Source organism: Equus caballus, chromosome 29, assembly GCF_041296265.1.
Source record: "Equus caballus isolate H_3958 breed thoroughbred chromosome 29, TB-T2T, whole genome shotgun sequence".
NCBI lineage: Eukaryota > Metazoa > Chordata > Mammalia > Perissodactyla > Equidae > Equus > Equus caballus.
This window is the reverse complement of record NC_091712.1, coordinates 28,403,685-28,426,700: the sequence shown is the minus strand read 5'-3', so window position 1 is coordinate 28,426,700 and position 23,016 is coordinate 28,403,685. Positions and strand designations below refer to the sequence as shown.

The window sequence follows — 23,016 nt, the reverse complement described above, 5'->3', positions numbered from 1 at the left end:
TGTTGGACACATTTTTCATTCTATAATGGGGGTTTCATTTTCCTTAATTCTTTTGCTGTCTGCAGAAAGGTCCAGATTAAAAGTTCCCTCTAGGATTATCAATAGCTATCCTGGAGCTCATGCTGGGCCCAACCATCAAGAGTCATTTAGCAAAAAACTCTCTTTAAGGCTTTTCTCTCCGTGGATGGACTACAAATTACTTATCAGTCTAAACAATTATGGGAAACCTAGCATGTACCTGACTTTAAATAAAACAAGCAAGATATGCAATGGAAAAAAAGTAAATAGTAGATAATATCTTTCTCACTATTTCTCCCAAATTCTACATATTGGAGAGGAAAAATATCCTATAAACGTATGAGTACTTGGCTGCTTAAAACTGTGGTTAATATTTAGCAATTCCTTTTAAAGGAGAAAGATTTGATTTTGTAGGATATATATTATAAATAGATACACAGATAAACAGATACTTCTGAAACCCTTTCCCTGATTTTTTCTGCCAAGAGTAAATACAAAAAAATGACAGAGCCTATGATCCCATCTCTTGACAGATCCATGCTGAGAAATTTCTGCAAGCATACCTGTAGTTCTTAATAAAAATTCCAAGAAGGTGGCTTATGGGAACCATAAAAAATTAAGAAACCTTTGGGGACCCGTGGTGAGGACTGACTTTCTCTCCAAAGGTGTTGACGGATTGTCATGATTGTCCTCTGAGGCAGTGCATGAAGTAGACAGGGAAGACAGGGCATTACTTTTAGAGTCAGGCAAGGGTTTTAATTTAAGAAGTTTACCTCCCAGGTTGACCATTCTCCACTAAACATGGCTTTGAATGACTCTGGGCTGTTTCAGAAAAACTAACTTGTCTTCAAGGAAAATGAGTTATCAATATTAAGGGCATTCAAAATATTACACTTTTGATTTTGTTACACTTTCAAAAATGAATTTTAAATAATTTTGAGAGAGTAGAAGAAACCCTGGAATAAATATACATTTTTTCCAAGGATACTTTCTTGGAGGGGCCAACACTAACTTGGATAAGTCTGTATATACTTGATTTTTAAAAAATTATTCAAATTATTTGAGGATCGCAATTCCCTTTTTTAATTTGTTTTTGAAATATTAGAGATGTGTGATTTTTTTCTTTTTTGGTTACCAACCTGGTTATTAAAATACTGGTTCTCCGTGACCCTCGAGAATAAGGCAAGTCCTTCAGTTTAAGCGCTAACTATGGAAAGCACCATCGCATATAATGCACCTCCTTTGTAAAACTTAGCACGGGTACAATGACAGTGTTATTACTTCAGTGTTTGTCTCCTGCCAGAGCGTCAACTTACAGAGGAAAAACTACATCTCTCTTGTCAGGTTCTGTGTTCCCATAAAGAGGGAACCCTGCACATAGACGAACCCAATAAATATACTTGATGAATTAAAGAGAAAATTCTTTGGTTCCTGAGGTAATTCTATCAAGTGTAACTAGTCCAACTGCAGAAAACAGAATTCAGAACTGTTATATTTCCAGTCTATCATCTTGTCTCCCAGAGCTAGGATCTATAGTCAGGGCTAGGAGAAAACAGATAATTTTATCCCCAGTTGATGGGCAGGAGAATTAACACATCTTTTGAGAGGGAAATTTGGTAATATATACCAAATCTTTGAAATAAACATTTTTGCTTTTTTAAAGATTGGCACCTGAGCTAACATCTGTTGCCAATCTTTTTTTTTGAGGAAGATTAGCCCTGAGCTAACATCTGCACCCAATCCTCCTCTTTTTTTGCTGAGGAAGACTGGCCCTGAGCTAACATCCATGCCCATCTTCCTCTACTTTATATGTGGGATGCCTGCCACAGCATGGCTGGACAAAAGGTGCGTAGGTCCACACCCAGGACCCAAAGTGGCGAACCCCAGGCCACCGAAGTGGAACATACCAACTTAACCACTGTGCCATGGGTCCAGCCCTGCCAATCTTCTTTTTTTCTTCTTCTTCTCCCCAAAGCCCCCCAGTACACAGCTGTATATTCTAGTTGTAGATCCTTCTAGTTGTGCTATGTGGGATGCCACCTCAGCACAGCCTGATGAGTGGTGCTAGGCCCCCACCCAGGATCCAAACCACGAAACCCTGGGCCACCAAAGCAGAATGCGCAAACTTAGCCACGTGGCCATGGGGCTGGCCCCAGATATAAATGCCTTTTGATTTAAGAATTTATCAAAGGAAATAAGAATGAAATGCTTTAGATGTATGAAATTGACTGAATGTATCCCACTTAAATTCACATGTAAAAATCCTAACCGCCCCAGTGTGAGGATATTAGAAACTAGGGCCTTTCGGAGGTAATAAGGTCGTGAGAGCGGAGCCCTCATGAGTGGGATTAGTGACCGTATAAAAGGGACCCTAGAGAGCTGTCTTGCCCTCTTTCCAGCACATGAGAAGACAGCAGTCTGCTGTCAGAGAAGGGCCCTCTCCAGAACCCTATCATGCTGACACCCTTATCTTGGACTTCCAGCTTCCAGTACCATGAGAAATAAACTTCTGTTGTTTATAAGCTACCAAGTTTGTGGTACTTTGTTTTACTAGCCCAAACTGAGTAATATGTCTTTTAAATAGTAAAACAATTGCCTAATCATAGTGTAGACACCTCTTATGCACCCTTGAGATGCTGTCAGCCTCACCTGCCTCTGGTTCCACCCATCCCTGTGGCACTCCCTCCACATGGGCTCTTTCTCCACCTCGCCTCATGTTCACTTCACTCCCCACTCCAGGTCTTCCCTGAGATGGGGACGTGTTCTGATGCAGGACCCTGCTCATGCTTAACTGCACGGAAGTATAGGGGAGTCACACCCAAGGGGACACACCTTTGACCAGTGGGTAAGTGAAGATGCTAAGTAGCACCCTCCCCTAACAGACTGTCCTGAGACAGGGTTTACGTGGTGTCTGAAGAATAGCAGAGAAGGATTAAGCAAACAATCATACCTAGTGGCAGCCAAGTCAACAACGGGTCCTCATAGTGTTTCATTTTCTCCTTTGCTTTACTTTCGTCCCTCACTTCTCTTCTCTGGAATCGCACTCCCTTAGAAACTCTTTGCCTCAGCTCCTGCTTTCTGGGGAACTGAGAAGTTATCTAATTGGTTAAATAATCCACATTATCTATTCAGTGGATACAGATCTGGATAGCCATTAAAAATGACACTGAAAGACAACAGCTTTTTAGATGAAATAAACTCATTATGAAATTGTATGTTAAATATGATACTATTTCTGTTTTTTAAAAAAGCATGTGTATAATCTCTAAAATGTTATCTAGACAGTGGAATTATAGATGATGTATCTTTGCTTTACTGATTTTCTAAATTTTCTAATTTTGCAGTTAATTTTTTTAAAACGAAAACTCACTTGGGTATATTTTCTGTAACAATTTCAACTGGGAAATATAAAAGGAAAAAGTCTAAAAGCTATAATCAAAGAAGAGTGAATTTAAATTATTTCAAGAACTATAAACATGAAACTTTATGAGAAGTTATGCAATACGTAACTTTAAAATATTTCCATAGGATATTACGACATGCAAAAGCAATTGTGAAAACTTAGAGAATGAGTAGAAATAAATGAAAGTGTTACAAAAAAGGCTGTGGTCTTTCTTGATGACAGTACAGTGGCTATGAGAGACCACATGCTCTTGTAGTCAAATAAGACCTAGGTTTGAATCCTGGATCCTCAAGTATAGACACATGACCATAGGGTTTTTCTGGGGACGAAATGAGATATATTTAAGCATAGTAGCTTCTATGTAATAAGTACTCAATATATTAAGGGAATTATTAATTATTACCATCTAATAATATTTGAAAATATAAGTCTGTTTACCAAGCTAAGTCATATCTTTTTACTGCCACAAATATGCCCAAGTAAATCAAAGTTGATACTTCTTACAACCACTCCCAACAGCCAGCTACTTTCTCTGCAACTTTGACTCACAAAGGCCATAGGAAAGTTGGAAATATCCTGACTTGACTGAAGATTCTTGAGCAGATGTTTGAAATGCCTCTGCAGTAATTACAACTGTCAAAGCAATTAAACAAGGAGGCTTTTAGACCCAGGTGGCTCTAATGCTGTGGTAGCCTTCATAAGCAAACCGGAACCTAAGCCAGAGTCAATTCCTATAAATACATAGTATCCCAGAAAACAAAATTTAAGAACAATCAATCACAACCAGCCAACTACGCTTTCCAAATAAGGCAACCGCTCAAGCTGTAGCCAATCAAGTAATTTCCTTGCTTTTTTTCCAGGTCTGCTCTATAAAACCCTTTCCCCCAGCTCCTGGTGCATGGCGCTCCTAACCACTTCTGGTTTGGTGCTGCCTGATTAGAATGGATGTTTGCTCAAATAAACTCTTGAAAATTTTAATATGCCTCAGTTTATCTTTTAATAATTGTAGACATTCAAATGATAACTTGGCATCTAAAAATGCAACCCAGTAACAGCATCTGAAATTATCAGAAAATTCTTCATCCATTAAGCTGATTTCTGCCTTCCTTCAGTGTCTACTCCTCAGAACCCTGTTCTGCCCTCTCAAGCATAGGGCCAGTCAGTGACAAAGCTTTACTTTGGAAAGTCTTACAACACTGAAGTAAGGGTAGCAACAAAGGTTGTAAAGTTTCTAGAGAGTGAACAATCTGACAGGATCTCATGTTCAGAACTTGCTACCCACCACTCTCTGCATTAATTTATTCCCAGTGTTCCTGGAGATACTCTGATGCGTGTTTGCTGTTTAAGAAAAATAAAGCACTCAGTGTGAAATAAACAATAACCAAATAAACACACACAAACTTGCATAACTTTTGATCACTAGAACTGTGTGGACTTAGCTAAAACGAAGTGAAGATTACAGAATTAAAGCAAAATATAATGTGTCTCCCTGTGTTTTGTCAGCCTGTATTCTGTAAATGCTTTTCTTCTATTTGTTTAGAATGCTTCTTTGAAAATTCTTCAAAGTGTATAATTTTCTAAATAAGTATAAAATAGACATTTTTATAATAGTTTAAATACAAAGCAGTTTGGAAAGAATACCACTATTGGTTCCTCTTAATTCTTTCATTCCTATCCTGGCCATGGAATAAAAGTTCTGAGCATAAACTTGATGGCAATATGTAAAAACATTCTATGTTAGAGGTTCTGGATGTTTCTGAGCTGCATTTCATGGACTGAGGTCCTTCAAGGAATGATGTGCCCGGTCCCTGTTGCTATGACTCTACAACACCACACTTTTTTTTTTTAATTTGTGTACTTTAAGAAAAACAGAACCAGTATAATTTAGAGAAAACCAGCTAAGAACTGGGACAGCTAAGTGGGTGAAGTAGAACAGATAAGCAAAGAGAAGAAGGGCAATGTAAAGTTGTTATTCAGGAGTGGGAGGCAACAACTACACAAAAAATGCAGCCAACCAATAGCAGAAGAGCGTGAACAAGGATGTCTCAACCCAGCCACACAGGAATCCAAAGTTTTCAACTGCATTCGCTACGTTGTTTTGGTCCAGTATAGACACAAGTTCCCTGATTAGGGATGCTAAGGCTTTAAGAAAAGAAACCTTGTATACAGCACCATCTTGGCCTTTAACTGGGCAATGCTGCATTTTAAACAAAACAGACACTAAGCAAAAACATGTTCAAAAAAAGGAGTGAATTTTTATTGACTTGACATTTTCCTAATTTTCTCTAAAAAGTATACGAGAATTCTGGCAAACAAAATAATCTTTGACCAGAGAGACTTAACATATATACACACAACATTTCATCCAAAAGCAGCAGAATACACATTCTTCTCAAGTTCACATGAACATTCTCCAGGATAGATCATACGTTAAGTCGCAAAACAAGACTTAACAAATTTAAGAAGACTGAAATCACATCAAGCATCTTTTCTGACCACAATGGTATGAAACTAAAAATCAATTATATGAAGAAAACTGAAAAATTTATAAACATATGGAGATTAAACAACATGCTACTGAATAACCAATGAGTTAACAAAGAAATCAAAAGAAAAAATATCTTGAGACATATGAAAATAGAAACACAACAAACCAAAACTCATGGGATGCAGCAAAATCAGTTCTAAGATGGAAGTTCATAGCAATAAATGCCTACCTCAAGAAATAAGAAAAAAATCTCAAATAAACAACCTAAACGTACACCTCAAGGAACTAGAAAAAGAAAAACAAACAGAGCACAAAATTTGTAGAGTGGAGGAAATAATAAACATCAGAGCAGAAATAAATCAAATAGAGACAAAAAAAGACAACAGAAAAGTTCAATGAAACCAAGAGCTCGTTCTTAGAAAAGATAAACAAAACTGACAAACCTTTACCCAGATTCACCAAGATAAAAAGAGAGAGGACTCAAATAAAATCAGAAATGAAAGAGGAGACATTCCAACTGATACAACAGAAATACAAAGGATCATAACAGACTATTGTGAACAATTACATGCCAACAAACTAGACAACCTAGAAGAAATGGGTAAATTCCTACAAACATACAAGATTCCAAGACATAATCACGAAGAAATAGAAAATATATACAGATCAATTACCATTAAGGAGTTCGTATCAAAAACCTCCCAACAAATAAGAGCCCAGGACCAGACAGCTTCACTAGTAAATTCTACCAAACATTCAAGGAAGAATTAATACCAATCCTTCTCAAACTATTACAGAAATAGAAGAGGAAGAAACACTTCCAAACTCATTTTACATGGCCACCATTACCCTGATACCAAAACCAGACAAGGACACCACATGAAAAGAAAATTACAGGAAAATATCCCTCATGAACATGGATGCAAAAATCCCCAACAAAATATTCGCAATCCAAATTCAACAATACGTTAAAAGGATCATACACCACGATTAAGCAGAATTTACTTCAGGGATGCAAGGATGGTTCAACATCCACAAATCAATCAATGTGATATACCACATTAACAAAATGAAGGATAAAAATCATACGACCATCTCAATAGATGCAGAAAAAGCCTCTGAAAAAATTGAACATCCATTTATGATAAAAACTCTCAACAAAGCAAGTATAGAGGGAACATCTCTCAACATAATAAAGGCCATAAATGACAAGCCCACAGCTAACATCATACTCAGTGGTGAAAAGCCAAAAGCTTTTCCTCTAAGATCAGGAACAACAGGATGCCCATTCTCACCACTTTTATTCAACATAGTATTAGAAATCCTACTCAAACAAGTAGGCAAGAAAAAGAACTAAAAGCCACCAAAATTGGAAAGGAAGAAGTCAAACTGTCACTATTTGCCTATGACATCACATTATTTATATATAGAAAACCCTAAAGATGCCATCAAAAACTGCTAGAACTAATAAACAAATACAGTAATGTTCCAAGATACAAAAATTAACACCAAAATCTGTATTTCTATACACTAATAACAAACTAGTGGAAAAAAAAAAAGAAGAAACAATTCCATTTACAATTGCACCAAAAAGAATAAAATACCTAGAAAGAAATTTAACCAAGGAGGTGAAAGACCTGTATACTGAAAAATACAGGACATTAAAGAGAGAAACTGAAGACAATACAAATAAATGGAAAGATATTCCATGCTCATGGATTGGAAGAGTTCATTTTGTTAGAATCTCCAAACTATCCAAAGCAATCTACAGATTCAATGCAATTCCAAACAAAATTCCAAGAGTATTTTTCAGAGAAATAGAACAAACAATCGTAAAATTTGTATGGAACCACAGAAGACCCCAAATAGCTAAAGCAATCTTGAGAAAGAAGAATAAAGCTGGACACATCACACTCCCTGATTTCAAGCTCTATTACAAAGCTATAGTAACTACAACAGTATGGTATTGGCATAAAAACAGACACAGACATCAACGGAACAGAAGAGACAACCCAGATATAAACCCACACATATATGGTCAACTACTTTACGACAAAGAAGCCAAGAATACGCAACGGGAAAAGGGCAGTCTTTTCAATAAATGGTGCTGGGAAAACTGGACAACCACATGCAAAATAATGAAATTGGACCACTATCTTACTCCATAGACAAAAATCAACTTAAAATGGATTAAAGACTTGAACATAAGACCTGAAACCATAAAACCCCTAGAAGAAAACATAGGCAGTAAGCTACTTGACATAGGTCTTTGTGACGTTTTTTGAATTTGACACCAAAAGTAAAAGCATCAAAAGCAAAAATAAACAAATGGGACTACATCAAACTAAAAAGTTTCTGCACAGCAAAGGAAACCATCAACAAAATGAAAAGGCAACCTACTAAATGGGAGAAAATATCTGCAAATCACAAATCTGATAAGGGGCTAATATCCAAAATATAAAAGAACTCATATAGCTCAGTAGCAAAAAAAACACAATCCGATTATAATACGGACAGAGGACCTGAAGAGACATTTCTCCAAAGAAGACATAGATAGCCAACAGGTACATGAAAAGATGCTCAATATCATCAATCATCAGGGAAATGCAAATCAAAACCACAATAAGATATCACCTCACAACCATTAGAATGGCCATTACCAAAAAGAGAAGAAATAACAAGTGTTGGCAAGGATACGGAGAAAAGGGAACCCTGTGTATTGTTGGTGGGAATGTAAATTGGTGCAGACTATGGAAAACAGTATGGAGTTTCCTCAAAAAATTAAAAATAGAACTAGCATATAATCCAGCAATTTCACTTCTGGGTATTTATCTGAAAACAAAAACAGTAACTCTAAAAGATACATACACACCTATGTTCACTGCAGCACTATTTACAATAGCCAAGATATGGAAACAACCTAAGTGTCCACCAAGAGACGAATGGATAAAGAAATTGTAATTTTATATATATGGAATACTATTCAGCCATAAAACGAATGAAATCTTGCCATTTGTGACAACATGGATGGAACTTGAGGGCATTATGCTAAGTGAAATAAGTCAGACAGAAAGAGAAATACTGTATGATCTCTCTTATATCTGGAATGTAAGAAAAAAATAAGCTCATAGATACAGAGAACAGACTGGTGGTTGCCAGAGATGGGGGTTTAGGGGTGGGAGAAATGAGTGTGAAGGGGGTCAAAAGGTAAAAAACTTTTAAAGAAATAGGCAAAAGGGGCTGGCCTGTGGCTGGGTGTTTAAATTCGCGCACTCCAACACTCCACACTTTGGCAGCCAGGGGTTCACTGGTTCAGATCCTGGGCGCAGACCTACACACTGCTCATCAAGCCAGGCTGTGGCAGCATCTCACACAGAAGAACTAGAAGGACTTACAAATAGGATATACAATTATGTGCTGGGGCTTTGGGGAAAAATCAAAACAAGAGGAAGACTGGCAACAGATGTGACAGTGCCAAACTTCCTCCCCAAAAAGTATCTAAAAAAAAAAACTAAAGTGGGCAAAGAATTTGAATAGAGGAAAAAAAATAGGTAAAGGAAGAGAAGATGCTGATAAATTATAACTTGCTTTTCAAATAGGTCTTCTTTTTTGTGCTTTTCCTGCTTCAATTGAATCTCTGATGATACATTCTGTTATGTTACCAAATACTAACATCAGTTCAAACAGAAATCTCCTTTAATAATCATCTAAAAAAAAATGTCCAGTACTCATCTAGAATAGTTAAGTCAAAATTTCTGGCAATAAGGCCTATTTATCAGGGTTTTAAAATTCTCCCCAGGTGATTCTAACATGCAGCTAGATGTGCACCACTGCTATGCTACAGTGATTCTCAACCGTACTGCATGTTAGAATCACCTGGGGTGATTTAACCATCCCAACCCAGGCCCCACCCCAGCCAGACCAACAAAAACGAATTCAGGTGGTAGGACCGAGGTAGCAGTGTTTAAAGCTCCCTAGACCGTCCAACCTCATCTGGCTCCTAAATCCTTTATTTACAAGAAACCATGCAATGAGAAACTCAAGCTCTAGGCACTATTTTTGATTCCAGTTAACCTAGAATATAACTGGGAGCAGTTGTTTATTTAAGTGTTAAACCCCTGACAATTTTTTCAATTGTGAATGGCATCTAAGATTATTTTATAATTCTGTGGATTGTTTAAGCAATTCTAAAGTTTCCTTTCGTTTGAAAAAACAAATGGTATATTGCACAGTTGTCATTTTAATGATTGCATACAACACCCCCATTAACTTTATAAAGTATATCCTTGTGTAACTTCAGGTGCTAAAATGAAAAATATTCAGTTATCACTAGCCTCTTACAACCCTCTCCTTAAAAAAACCCCACAATGCAAAGCTTCCGTGTTAGCTGTTGGAAGCAACAAAGAGAACGGATTTGGGGATGATGATTGTCCAGAGAAGGCAAGGCAAGAGGAAGCAAAAAAGAGAACACAAATTGCCCCAGGGATTTTCCCAACAAAAAGTACATAATTCCACGTATTCTGTAAAGTAACTTCAGCAATTACACAGAATGGACAAAAGCTACTAGTTGTCAAACTCTTGTGCTTACTAAATATTTCTTCAAGGTATAACTTGTTTAGCCAGCCACCCTACGCACTACCTCATCTGCACAAGTTAACCCGTTACTAAACATTATTCAGGAAACAGTATCAGTTTCCTTAAATTATATGCCAGTGCAAGCTTGTGAACATATATTTTAAGCATCTAGCACAACGTCAAATTTAAAAAAAAAAGGCTGGCATAGATACTGAAGAAGAATCTGTATGATTAAATATTAGGTTTTATTAGATGATGATAAACATAAATCTGATTTTCTATTTATTCACACCAGAAATAATCTGTGGATTTATAAAATTTCTTTTGGCTAAATACGGAGAAAGCAAACGGCATCTGCACTTAGCTTCCAGTTCAGACACTCCTCGTCACTGCTGGTATGACTTTGTTCAAGAACCTAACAGATCTGATCTTCAGTATCTTCATCTTACGTTGGGAACAATAACAATAATAATAATAATACCTAACCGGCAGATTGTAACAAATCAAATGAGTTAACGTACGTGAAAGTACTTAATAAACTAGACAAGGCAAAACAAATTACTCATTATATCACAGCAATTGATAACCACCTGATAAAATCTGTTAGTAGTAAACCATTTGAACCTTACTCAAAGTTACAAATAGAATACTTACACGCATACCAAAAGCATGCATTATTTAGGGATTAATATTCTGAGATGGAAAGGAATAATTAGAAGAAGCTTTATAGTAAAGCACCCTTGGGCAAAGGAGGATAGAAAAAGTAGTTAAAAACCAGCTGAGAAAAAGAAAAGTGTTCACAAACTTTTTTCAAACTGTAAACAAAGGTAGATCAGAAAATATTTAAACAGATGACAAAAAATTATGTTAACAGAAGTGAAAAAAAAATCTTTAATTAGTGATTACCAGAGGGGAAGGGGGTGTGAGGAGGGCAAAAGGGGTAAAGGGGCACATATGTAGGGTGACAGATGGAAACTAGACTATTGGTGGTGAACACAATGTATTCTATACAGAAACTGACATACAATAATGTACACCTGAAATTTACACAGTGTTACAAGCCAATATGAAGTCCTTAGATTTCAAATAATTCACTGAAGTATGTTCCAATGTCACTAAACAGTGTACTTTCACAAATACTTACCTGTAAAAATATGTAGCTGGGCAGGACCTTGTCAAATGAAGGGCTGAGATATACTGGTTCTGTCATTCTTATGCCTACACCTCTGAAAAGCAGGAAATCTAACATTAGTCAGTATAAATTACATCATCCACACAAACCACATTTCTAGGAACATACCCAAGTAACAGGTCAAATATAAGATGCTCTGCCTTTTTAAAACCTTTTTTACTATACACCAAAATACGCAGAATGTTCCTGTGAATTGCTTCTGAATTTTTACCTGCCGTAGGAGGCCAACAGGAGAACTAAAAAGAATAAAGTTACATAAATTTTTCATTTAGGCACAAATGAGTTTGTTAAAAGATTTGAACAAACTTAACAAGCAAAGGACATCTGAGTCTTTATTGATTCATCCTCGTCTTTCTGGTAATAGATTTATGATCATCGTTACTAGCCTTTCAATTCAACAAACAATCCAGTCTGCAAGGCACTAAGCTAGGTACTTACGGGAAAAATAAAAATATACTTAAGAATCATGCTGATGCTAAGCAATGACAAACATGCCACACTGCTCTCCTCTCATCTTTTTAGAGAATAATCGCCCAGTACCGACAGAATCCTCAAGATGACCTTTTCCACCTTTGTCCCTTTTTATGAGTGGCAGTGGAACTGATCGGAGCAGCAAGGGCCAGGACCCAGGTGGACAGTGATTCACAAAAATAAACACTGAAATCTGAGAGAGGCTGTCAAAGGGGAGAGAAAGCACTCAAATACTGTAAGAGACAGCCTGGTGTATCAGGCCACACCAGAGGGAGCAGGAAAAAAGGAGAAATCAACAGTGTTCTGGAGATTAGAGGAACACAGAGAAAACAGCAGTCTAATCATAAAGGCAAGGATAAGAATCAGGATTTAAACCAGCTGGAAGGGTACAAGCAAAGAAGAGAGGCTGAGGAGGAAGAACAAGGAGTCCTCAGATACAGTACGCTAGACAAGTTCATAGCTTATGAACCGATCTTGGCAGAGAAGCATCTACACAGACGGTTTGTACCCTGTTTGAGGTAGGCAGGCGGGCTAATGTTACTCACAACACTCTGACACCGAATGTCTGGGGTTTTTCCTCACATCAACCAATTCTCCAACTCTCCAGACACCAACTGAATGTCCACCAATTCAATTCTGACACTACCCAGAGTTCTCCTTAGACGACACAGGTTCAAGGGCTCAGTGTAACAGTGGACTGGCTCCACTCCAGATGCCAGCTGCTCATCCCCGGTTGCCACCTGTACTTCTGACCGACTGGCTATAAATTTGGGGATTCTGATAACTCCCTCTTCAGGTTTGATAATTTGCTAGAACAACTTACAGAACTCAGGAAAACACTTTACATACTGTTACCAGTTTATTATGAAGGATGACTCAGGAGCAGCCAAATGGAAAAGAGGCACAGGACAAGGAATGGGAGAAGGGCACCGAGCTTGCACGCCCTCCTCCAGTGCACCACACTCCCAGCACCCAGATGTGTTCACGAACCCACAAGCTCTCCAACATTGTCTAGGGGTTTTTAATGGAGGTTTCATTACACAGGCATGATTGATTAAATCTTGGTCATTGGTGATAAACTCAAAGTCCAACCCCTCTCCTCTCCCCAGAAGTCTGGGGATGGGGCTGAAAGTTCCAAACCTCTAATCACGAGGTTGGTTCCTCTGGCAACCAGACCCCAACCAGAAGCTATCTAGGGGCCCCCAGTCATCTCAGTAGCATACAAAAGACACACCACTCCGGGGATTCCAAGCTCAAAGTTTTAGGAACTGAGTGCCAGGAACCCAGGACAAAGATCAAATTCTTTCTTTCTTATTATGCCACAGCAGGGTAAGCTTATGCTGCCTTGTAGAGTGAAGTAATTTCTATAGCATCTGTGGCCTGCCACTGCAGCGGGTACGACTGTGAACTTCCCTCAGCTCTAACATCCTTCAGCATACGATAAATGTTCACTCCTTTTCTTCTTCCCATCCCTTTCAGCCTCACTCATTTGTTAACCATGTGATATCTCTGAATCTACACTTTCGATCAGAGTTAAGACTGGCTCCTTTGTCCAGGCAGGATCAAATCAAACCACTTCCTAGGCAAAGAGTTCCTGCCCCTGAGCAGGAAATACACAAAGAAAACTTCTGAAACGTCACTGCCTCACATTCAAAAGTCAGTCATTTGTTCAGACAACTGGTGTTCTTACCTTGGTCAACACCTCACCCCCCATCCAGAGTCTAGAGCCATCACTGAACGCCTTGAATTCCACGACCTGATCACTCTGTCATAATTTAAATGACTTTCTGATTTCTGGAATCCTGACTTGGAGGATTCTAGTTCTCTGAAAAATACTGAAACTAACATTTATATACCTGCCTCCTAAGCCAGTTCCCACCTAGTGCTGCAAGTTCTGGTGCCCCTCTGACTATCTCCTTCCCACCATGCCCACCAGCACAAGTGTGTCCATCTGGACAGTATTTAACTTAAAACAATGTGACAAAGAATAATTTAAGCCAATTATTGTTCAGGTATGCTACTGTAACCATGGCCCCACTGGGACCAATTAAAACTGATCCTCTCTTATCAACAGAGTAATAAGAGTTGTTTTTCAGGAACTGACAGTTGGTCCCTTGTCTAGTTCAGGCCGGTTGAGACTGCTGTGGGGTATCAGAATTGGCCACTCCAAAATGTGTCTCTTTGGCTTGATTATTTTTAAGAACAAAAGACTCTGAAAGAAACTTTGACCTTTCCCCTAACCGCCTAAAAGAATTTCAGATAGAAGGCCTGTTGTCCAGGAAGGAACTAATACCTTAAGATAACTACAGTATAATATAAACTAGGTGTGATAGGGAGGAACCTAACATTAACAAGGGCTTTATAATCAAAGTCCGCTCCATGTCTCATCTCTTTGCAAGGCATGGTCAACATTTGTTTATCAAACATTTGCGTTTCTAGCTCCATGTAAATTGCCTTCCTCCCCTTTGAAGTCTCAAACCGCTGCCCCCAACATCCTCCTTTGTCCTTAGCTGAAGATGGTATTTAAGGTAGTGGCTTCTGCCATTTTGGCGAGTTACTCAGATTTCCTGCGTTTCTCCCATGTACAGGTTATGAAACTTTGTTTGATTTCCTCCTGTTATTCTGTCTCACGTCAGTTTAATTCTTACACCAGCCAGAGGGACCCAGAGGGGAGAGGAATAGCTCTTCCTCTCCTACCCCAGCCCCCATCAACTGGGCCTGGGCAGATGACCCATCGGTGACTCTTCTGACATCAGAGGGCAGAAAACTCCACCCTCGGATCATGCTAATGCCACCATTTTGTGAACGTGCGTCCTACGAAGAGCCATGAAGCTTGAATACACTTGTGCAGAGCATCAACTACTCACTTCTCCTTAGCTCCAACCATCCATCTCCACACTTCAGACCAGTCTGCCCTTCATCCCATAAATTCTGCCCCAGGCTCTGGATCAGGGAGACAGAGTTAAGAATGTCACCTCCTGTTTCCTTGCTGGTCGACCTCACAATAAAGCCTTTTCTTTTCTCAAAAGTTGATGCCGTAATAATCAGGTTTTTTTATACACACTGGCAGAGAACCCCCTCTTTGTGGGGTAACAGTATTACATGTTTCTTTTAAAACTATTTTTGTAATATAAATAGCCATATAATAATACAAAGTACAAAATCTCACAGGATAAACACCGTTAGTAACTTAATCTACCTCTATGAGTCCATGCATGATTCAACTCAGCTGGAATTCACGACACCAAAGGGTGCAAATTTACTACCTGAATAACATACCATCAGAAAAGTCTGCTCTAAAATTTTAAAAGAATATAAATAAGAAACAAGGTGTACATGTAGCATTCCTTTGCTATGTAAGCGTGCTTTTTCTCACACAGGCAGAGAAAGAAATCATAAAAGCATAACTGAATGTTGAGTTTAAAAACTGAGTTCAAAAATCAGCAGTTTTCTGAAAGATAGCTGCCTCTTACTCCCACCAACCAGGAAAACATTACTCAGAAAAGTCTGTTGGCACAGTTACTGGAACTACCACATCAAATAAGATAAGAGGATGAAGAGTGTACCATGAATAACGAACTAAAGGAGGCAGTCAAAATATCAATTCCCGATGCCGGCCCATGGCTGAGTGGTTAAGTTCACACACTCCACTTCAGTGGCCCGGGGTTTGCCAGTTTGAACCCTACAAACCACTCATCAAGCCATGTTGTGGCGGCATCCCACATAGAAGAACTAGAACGACTTACAACTAGGATATACAAGTATGTACTGGGGCTTTGGGAATAAAATAAAAGAAAAAGAAGATTGGCAACAGATGTTAGCTCAGGGCCAATCTTCCTCATAAAAAAAAAAATCAATTCCCTATCACAGACCCAAAGATAAACACAGCAGAAATATGCTTTATCTTCATATTCAGAAAGGCTTCTAAGGAGAATAACATCTTTGTTCTTGGCCATTTGGAAAGTACTGCTATCCAGAACTAGGGAATCCAATAATCTGATTCTTCAGGAGAATTAATATGAACCATAAACCCAAATTATCATTTTTCAACACGAATACTGTTCCAGGAACCAGGGATGCAGTACAGTTCCAGATGGAGAAATTCACAGCTTTCAGCATGTCTATATCAGTTTTCAACTTTGGAGTAATGGTGCTGTCTACAGAACTCAAACAGGCTGAAAATACTAAGCAAAATAAGGAACTGGATTATCCATGGATTTAATTTATTTAGAGCCAGTAGCAACCAGAGATGATTTAAAACTAACTATAGTTTAATTTAGTTTTAGTAAATCCAAACATTAACTTTTGACCACAAGTATTCAAACCCAGAGAATGCTGGCTTTCTGATAAATTTATTTTTAATTAAAAAATTGCTTTCTTTTTAATTTATATTAAAATCATAAGCATTTCCCTTCAAAAAATCAGAATATTAAAAAAAGATATGGATAGGTTCACCTAATCCATCCTTTATCAAGGTAACTATTGCTCTCCAAAGATGCAAAAATTTTGAAATTAATAAAATTCAAAATAAAATTATTTGACAGTTACAGTGTGACTAGTTGCTTACTTAGGCTCTTTAATCTGAGCATTTACTCTTCTACCTAAAAGCATTTTTCCCAAAAAACAGAAATATGGGTTATTTTCCAGTTGAATGTATACCAAAAAAATCATTCACATAACGCAACTAGATATATTTTGTACATTGTTTTTAATTTTCCTTGAACCAAAAAAAGATGCTTATTTCCCCCAAACAACACTTGATGACGTACTTCAGTTCATGTAGCCCGCTGAAGATTTCTCTGCGGCTTAATTCAGAAATTCCATTTCCAAGAAATACTTTTGTTCCATCAAATTCCTTGGCTCCTCTTTTACATTTGCCTTTAATATCAGAGTATACAGAAATAACATCTCCAGCTTTCATAACTAGAGAAAAAAGAAAATCATATTATACTCATCTATACTCTGATAGAACAGTAAGAGCTCTAGGAACATCAACAGTGGGCATGAAGCAGTCTAAACTGTCTCATTATCTCAATATAATCTCTAATAGAAAATATGACTTTTTACTTTCAAATTTTCCTAGGAAAATAAAGAAACAGAGAAGTCTTCAAAACATCCTACCTCAAGTGGAAATCTTTGGCTGAGCAAAACAGGAAGGATCTCTTTTATTTAAATTATTTTCCTCAAACCTAACATTTCCTAAAAGACTTCATATAAATCTTGATATCAGGGCCAGCCCTGTGGGGTAGCAGTTAAGTTCAGTGCACTCCACTTAGGTGGCCCAGGTTCCTGGCTTTGGATCCCGGGTGCAGACCTACACCACTTGTCAGCCATGCTGAGGTGGCGACCCACATATAAAGCAGAGGAAGATTGGCACAGATGTTAGCTCAGGGCAAATCTTCCTCAAGCAAAAAAAAAGGAAGATTGGCAACAGGTGTTACCTCAGGGCGAACCTTCCTCAGCAAAAAAAATTAAATCAATCAATCTTGATATCTTTGGCTCAATCCTCAAAGGTCTATGTTTCCTTCAAAAGGATTCCTCAAAAACATACACTAAAATTCCCCAAAGAAATCATCCTAAATCCTATATCCCTGTTGCTATTTCCTCAGTTTTCCTGTTACAGCCTAAAGACAGAGATTTTAATGACAGCACATACATTCAATCATATATGTATGTGCATGTGTGTATATGTATACATATATGTATATGTGTGCACATACTTAGAACACCATGAAACTGTACAGTGTACAGAGCCCATTTATATATGAAGGCTGATTAAATCTAGCTGCCATTAAATTACTTTGAGTAACAAATCCCAGTGACATTAATAACAGGAAATTGGATTCCACTTGCAAAAAATGTTTTAAGACCTAACCCTGTTATAAATTCATCGAGCCCATTAACCTGACAACAGTAGTGAACAGCAATCGGCTAGAGCTACAAGGACTGTGCAAATTACAGAGCTGAGGGGTCAGCGAATTCTTCTGCAAAGGGGAAGTAAATATTTTAGGGTTTGTGAGCCACATAAGGTCTATTGGCATATTCTTCTTTGTATTTTTTTCTTAACAACCTTTTAAAAATGGAAAAACCATTCTTACCTTGTGGGCCATACAAAAACAGATGTGGGCCAGACTTGGTCAGCAGGCAATAGTTTGCAAAACTCTGGTCAAATTATTTATTTCACAGACAAGATAATTGAGGCCCAGAGATTGAATAACTTCCCAAGAGATCAAACCTTATGTTTCTTGATTTCAGGTCCAATAAATTATCACTGAACCAGTGACTAGCTTACTAAGCAAATGTAGTATGTCATCAATTGAGTGAGTAAATTAAGAATATTGAGTTTCATGCCAATATTAAGATTCCAGGTTCTGAATGTTCCCCTCACAAATGACGACAGCAGCCTGAGGTTTTAGGGCAATAGAGTTAAGAATACAAAACGAAATTTCACTGACATCTTACACTTTATTAATCAATAATGACTCTCTAAATAAACATTACACGCATCCTTACATGGGAGGAAAAATATTGGCAGACAACTTTCTATGGATGCCTGATTTGTTAGTCCACAGAGATAAATCCCTCACTGGCTATACTAAATGCAAAACTTGGAAAATGTTTGATAAAAGCAAATTTGAAATACATCTGAGTGATAATTTAATAACCTTTATATGTGAAAATGCATATAAATTTTAGAGAATCTTTATTTTACAGAGAAACCTGAACATCATACTTACATTTTGAAGCTGACACAATTCCCGGAACATAGACATGGGCTCCTCTCAACACTGCACTGCCACATTGGGCTCCAACGATGGCTTCACACTGTTGTTTTCTTATATTCTTCCTAGGGACGTAAAACGAGAAATGTAACACAGCAATATACTTCCAACACCTAACTATGTTTTCAACGTTTCAGTGTAAACCCTAAATAACCTCTTTAGTCTTGACTGTCCCAAGATAATGCCATTAATGAATACATGAGAAAGAAAAAGCTGATAAAAAAGGATACAGAGAAAATAGTTTTAAAAAAACAAAAAACAAATAAACAATGAGATAGGCACTTAAGAAAAGAAAAAATAAAGAGGTCTACCTGATGGAAGACAATAAAGCGGCACCAAAAATTGCTTAATCCTTTAACAAGTACTGCTGTTTTCAAAACAGCATTAGAAAAGAAGAGAAATAAAGTCCCTACCTTCACAGACAATAGACAAGGAATTCAAAACATTTCTAAAGTGGTAGATTGTTGCATGGTATATTATTAATATTTTAAACTAGGCAGACAAAGATAAGGCCTTTTTTCTTCCTTTGCTGCCCAACATTTTGAATGTTTTCCAATTTCTCACCTTCAATTCATTCCTTCGATCACTAAAATCTGAATATCATTTCTAACATTTAGACTTTTTCAAAGGTTGGGGAGCCAACGTGATCAGCCCCAAATAAAAATCTTGAGCATTGAGTCTCTAATGAGCTTCCCCAGTTGGCAACATTTCACATGTGTTTTCACAACTCCTTAGTGGGGAATTAAGTGGGTCCCATCTTCTTTCCATGATTTGTAGATTATCAAATCTCACTAAACTTAGTTTTATCTACTCCTTCCGGGTTCCATACATTCTCATTGCTCATTCTCTACCTACTCCCTAAAGAGGTTTATTCTCCCAAGCTCCAAAACATGCCACTGTCTCTTCTCACTTTGCACCCTATCTCTTGGCAATCTCATTATTACAATAATCACTTACAAAAATAATCATGTCTTATAACAGTTAGCTTTTCTAGACTCCGAATTGCTATTTCTAATTAACTGCAGGTAGCTATATCTAGGTGTCCCACAGTTAATTCAACTCAACAAGCCCTAAACAGTGTTATTTTTCTCTGATCCACTCCTCAAATCCTCGGCAAACACCCCCAAATCTTTTCATCCTCCTATGTCTCCAGTCTTCAACAAAGTCATTATCTGCCTAGATAACCAAACTAGAAACCTCAGCATCACCTTACATCCCTTCTTCCTAAACCTTTTAACTCGACATTCACCGAGTTACAAAAGCATGCCACCCCTAGTTCTCCAACAGGTCTTCTGGGCCCATCCCCTGACATCAGACACACTTCATCTCTTAGCTTAATCACTGAATAGCTTCCTGCCTTTTCCTTTGATTGTTTTCAGATCTTCTTTGTGTCTTTGGTGTTCTGCACTTTCATTCTGAAGTGTCTATACATAGATTTATTTTTACTTTTGGCTTCAGACTCATTATACTTCTTAAATCTGTCTTTCATCAATTCTGGAAAGTTCTTAGTCATTACATTTTGAATCTTGTCTTTTGTCCATTATTTCTATTCTCTTCATCTAGGACTCATTAGAAATATGAAGTGTCTTTTTACTCTGTTTTCCATGACTCAACTTCACATTTTCAATGTCTTCATCTATCTCTGCTGCATTCTAGATCATTTCCTGAGTCATCTACTTCAATAATTCTCCATGAATTGGGTCTAATTTACCGTTTCACTCATTGAATGAGTTTTTCATTTTAATGATGATATTTTTGTTTCTAGAAATTCTAGAAAGTCTTTTATGTTTTAGATTCCTATTTTTGCTTTAAGCCATTTTAAGAAAACTGATTTCATAGTCTCTACCAGATAGCTATATTTGCTAAACTTTTGGGGAAAATCTAATCCTTCAGCTTGTAGTATATGCTGATTCTCACTCGTGGTGGTTTGATTCCTGGTGTAGCTTTTACCATGAGAAACGTGTGTGGCCTGGACTGAATGTCAGCCACACTAGAGTAGTTTTGCCTGGTTTTTGCTAAGCATCTCAGGAATTGGCTTGAGATCAAATTTTTATGTTAATTTCCCAGACTGTGGGTTTCAAGAGCACTAGGGTAGTATGAATTTGAACTCCGAACCTTTATGAGGTATGGAAGCACACTTCTGCATTCTCGGAAGGTTTTTCGCCAACTCAGACACTGAGGCAAGAGAGATCCAGTTCCTAATTTACCGCCTTGCACTGACTCTGGGTATTTCTCACCTCCTAGTGTTAACACCCTGTTGTTAAAACCAAAGCCCCTAAATTTAGGAAACCAATCGCCCCCTCTCCCATATCCCCCAGCCCCCAAAGATTAGCTCACATGCTTACTGCTCTGTTTTCAGTTACTCTTCACTTTAATCCCTGAACATTTCAGTTACATTCTTAATCACGAGCTGTGCATTTTATGACCTATTTTTTATTTCATATTCCTAGGAGTATATAGCAGATACATTTTCAGGTTATCTACTTTACCATATTGTTGGAAATGACTTGTCTCCAGGCTTACAATTCATCATATATATACATACACACACTTATAATAAACATTTCATGAAACAGTATCTTTACTATAAGCAATACAATGTGATATAAAATATCCCATTTCTTTTAAAAATGCTAATAAAAAACCCAGTAAATTGATTTTACAACCTACTAGTGCATTATGATCTACATGCAGTTTGGAAAACAAGTAGCTTTATGTTACTACCAGTATTAGGTTTCTAAAATACAGACCTAATTATGACTTTAATAAAAATTCTTTGGCTCCTATAATCTATGCAAAAAAGAAAACATTCCTTAAAAAAAAAGTCCTCTACACTTCACAGCCTGCCTCTCCCAACTTCTTCAAGCTCATCTTTCACCTACCTCTCTGAAACCCGACTGAGTAGCCAAACTTGATCAGTTTTGTCACAAACCACCACACATTTTCATGCCTCCTTACCTTTGCAGATGCCTTCTTACTACCTAGCACACTAGCCCACTTTATCTCCTCATCAGTCTAACTGCTTCTCGCCTTCAAGGATCAACTGAAAGGATCTACTTGGAGAAAATCTTTACCAATTTCCTTGCCCCTAGTCCTTCCTATTCTATGCTGAGGGTACTTAGACCTCTACTGTGGCATTCATCACAGCCTGACTTGCACCAAAGTTCCCTGCTTTTAGACTACACAACTATGTTTCATTCACCTTTGTTAACCCCTTTGGGTCAGACACATAGCACCAATTCAACAGATGTTTTGTGAAACGGAACCTTGTAGAGTCACTCAAAAAGTTTCTATGAGAATAATCATTTCACGGTGAAGAGAGAATTAAAGACTGCAGAAAAGAGTTAAGGCAGCAGGCCTGAACTGCTCTTTCCTTTGGAAGGCCTGGTTACAAGGCCACTCCTTGGCTGGCACCTGGGAACTTAGATTTCAGGAAGGTTCCCACTATGAACTGGTAAGGGCAGCTCACTGTGCCTAATTTGTTTGCACAAACAATATGGTCTATGGTGAACACCAACTTTCCTTCGGGGAAGCTGGAATTTGGCTATGTACCAGGCAGGGGGTGCCTATATTACCAGCTCTGCATAAAAATCCTGGATGCTGAGTCTCTAAGGAGCTTCCTGGGATGGCAATATCTCACATGTTGTCAAACTCATTCCTGGGGGAATTAAGTGTGCAGGGTGTGATTCTACTGGAAAAGGACTAGAAGCTTGCAAATGGTTTTCATAGACTTCAACCCATGCACCTTTACCTTCTGCTGACTTTGCTTCAGATTCTTTCACTAGAATAAATCACAGTCATGAGGACGACTATATGCTAAACCCTCACTAACTGTATAAAACATAATATGTCATATGCAAGTATCGAGGTGTAAGTCAGCTTTGCTAAAGGGCAAGAGTTTTAGCCAGGAAATATAAAAGAGGAAATGTAAAAGTTGATGCAGGGCCATAAAACATGCTAAAAGCTTGATTTTTACTGAAATGTTTCTAAATAAAAGAGTGAATCAGCAACATTAAGAAAGATGATTTTCTAATAGTATAGTAATACAAACTGGAGGAAAAATAATATGAAGATACTTAGATTAAAA

General features: G+C 37.8%; 1 protein-coding gene across 4 annotated transcripts in view; it reads right to left on the bottom strand.

Moving 5' to 3' along the window:
• NSUN6 (NOP2/Sun RNA methyltransferase 6) overlaps positions 1–23,016 on the bottom strand; it is an 80,269-nt gene that overhangs the window by 44,611 nt on the left and 12,642 nt on the right. For all 4 annotated transcript variants that reach the window (XM_070254932.1, XM_070254933.1, XM_070254931.1 and 1 more), the window contains exons 4-6: positions 18,885–18,994; positions 16,917–17,070; positions 11,629–11,710 (exon numbers count right to left, since the gene is read on the bottom strand). In XM_070254932.1, the coding sequence (XP_070111033.1) occupies positions 11,629–11,710; positions 16,917–17,070; positions 18,885–18,994 (346 nt within the window). The remainder of the gene's footprint in view (positions 1–11,628; positions 11,711–16,916; positions 17,071–18,884; positions 18,995–23,016) is intronic.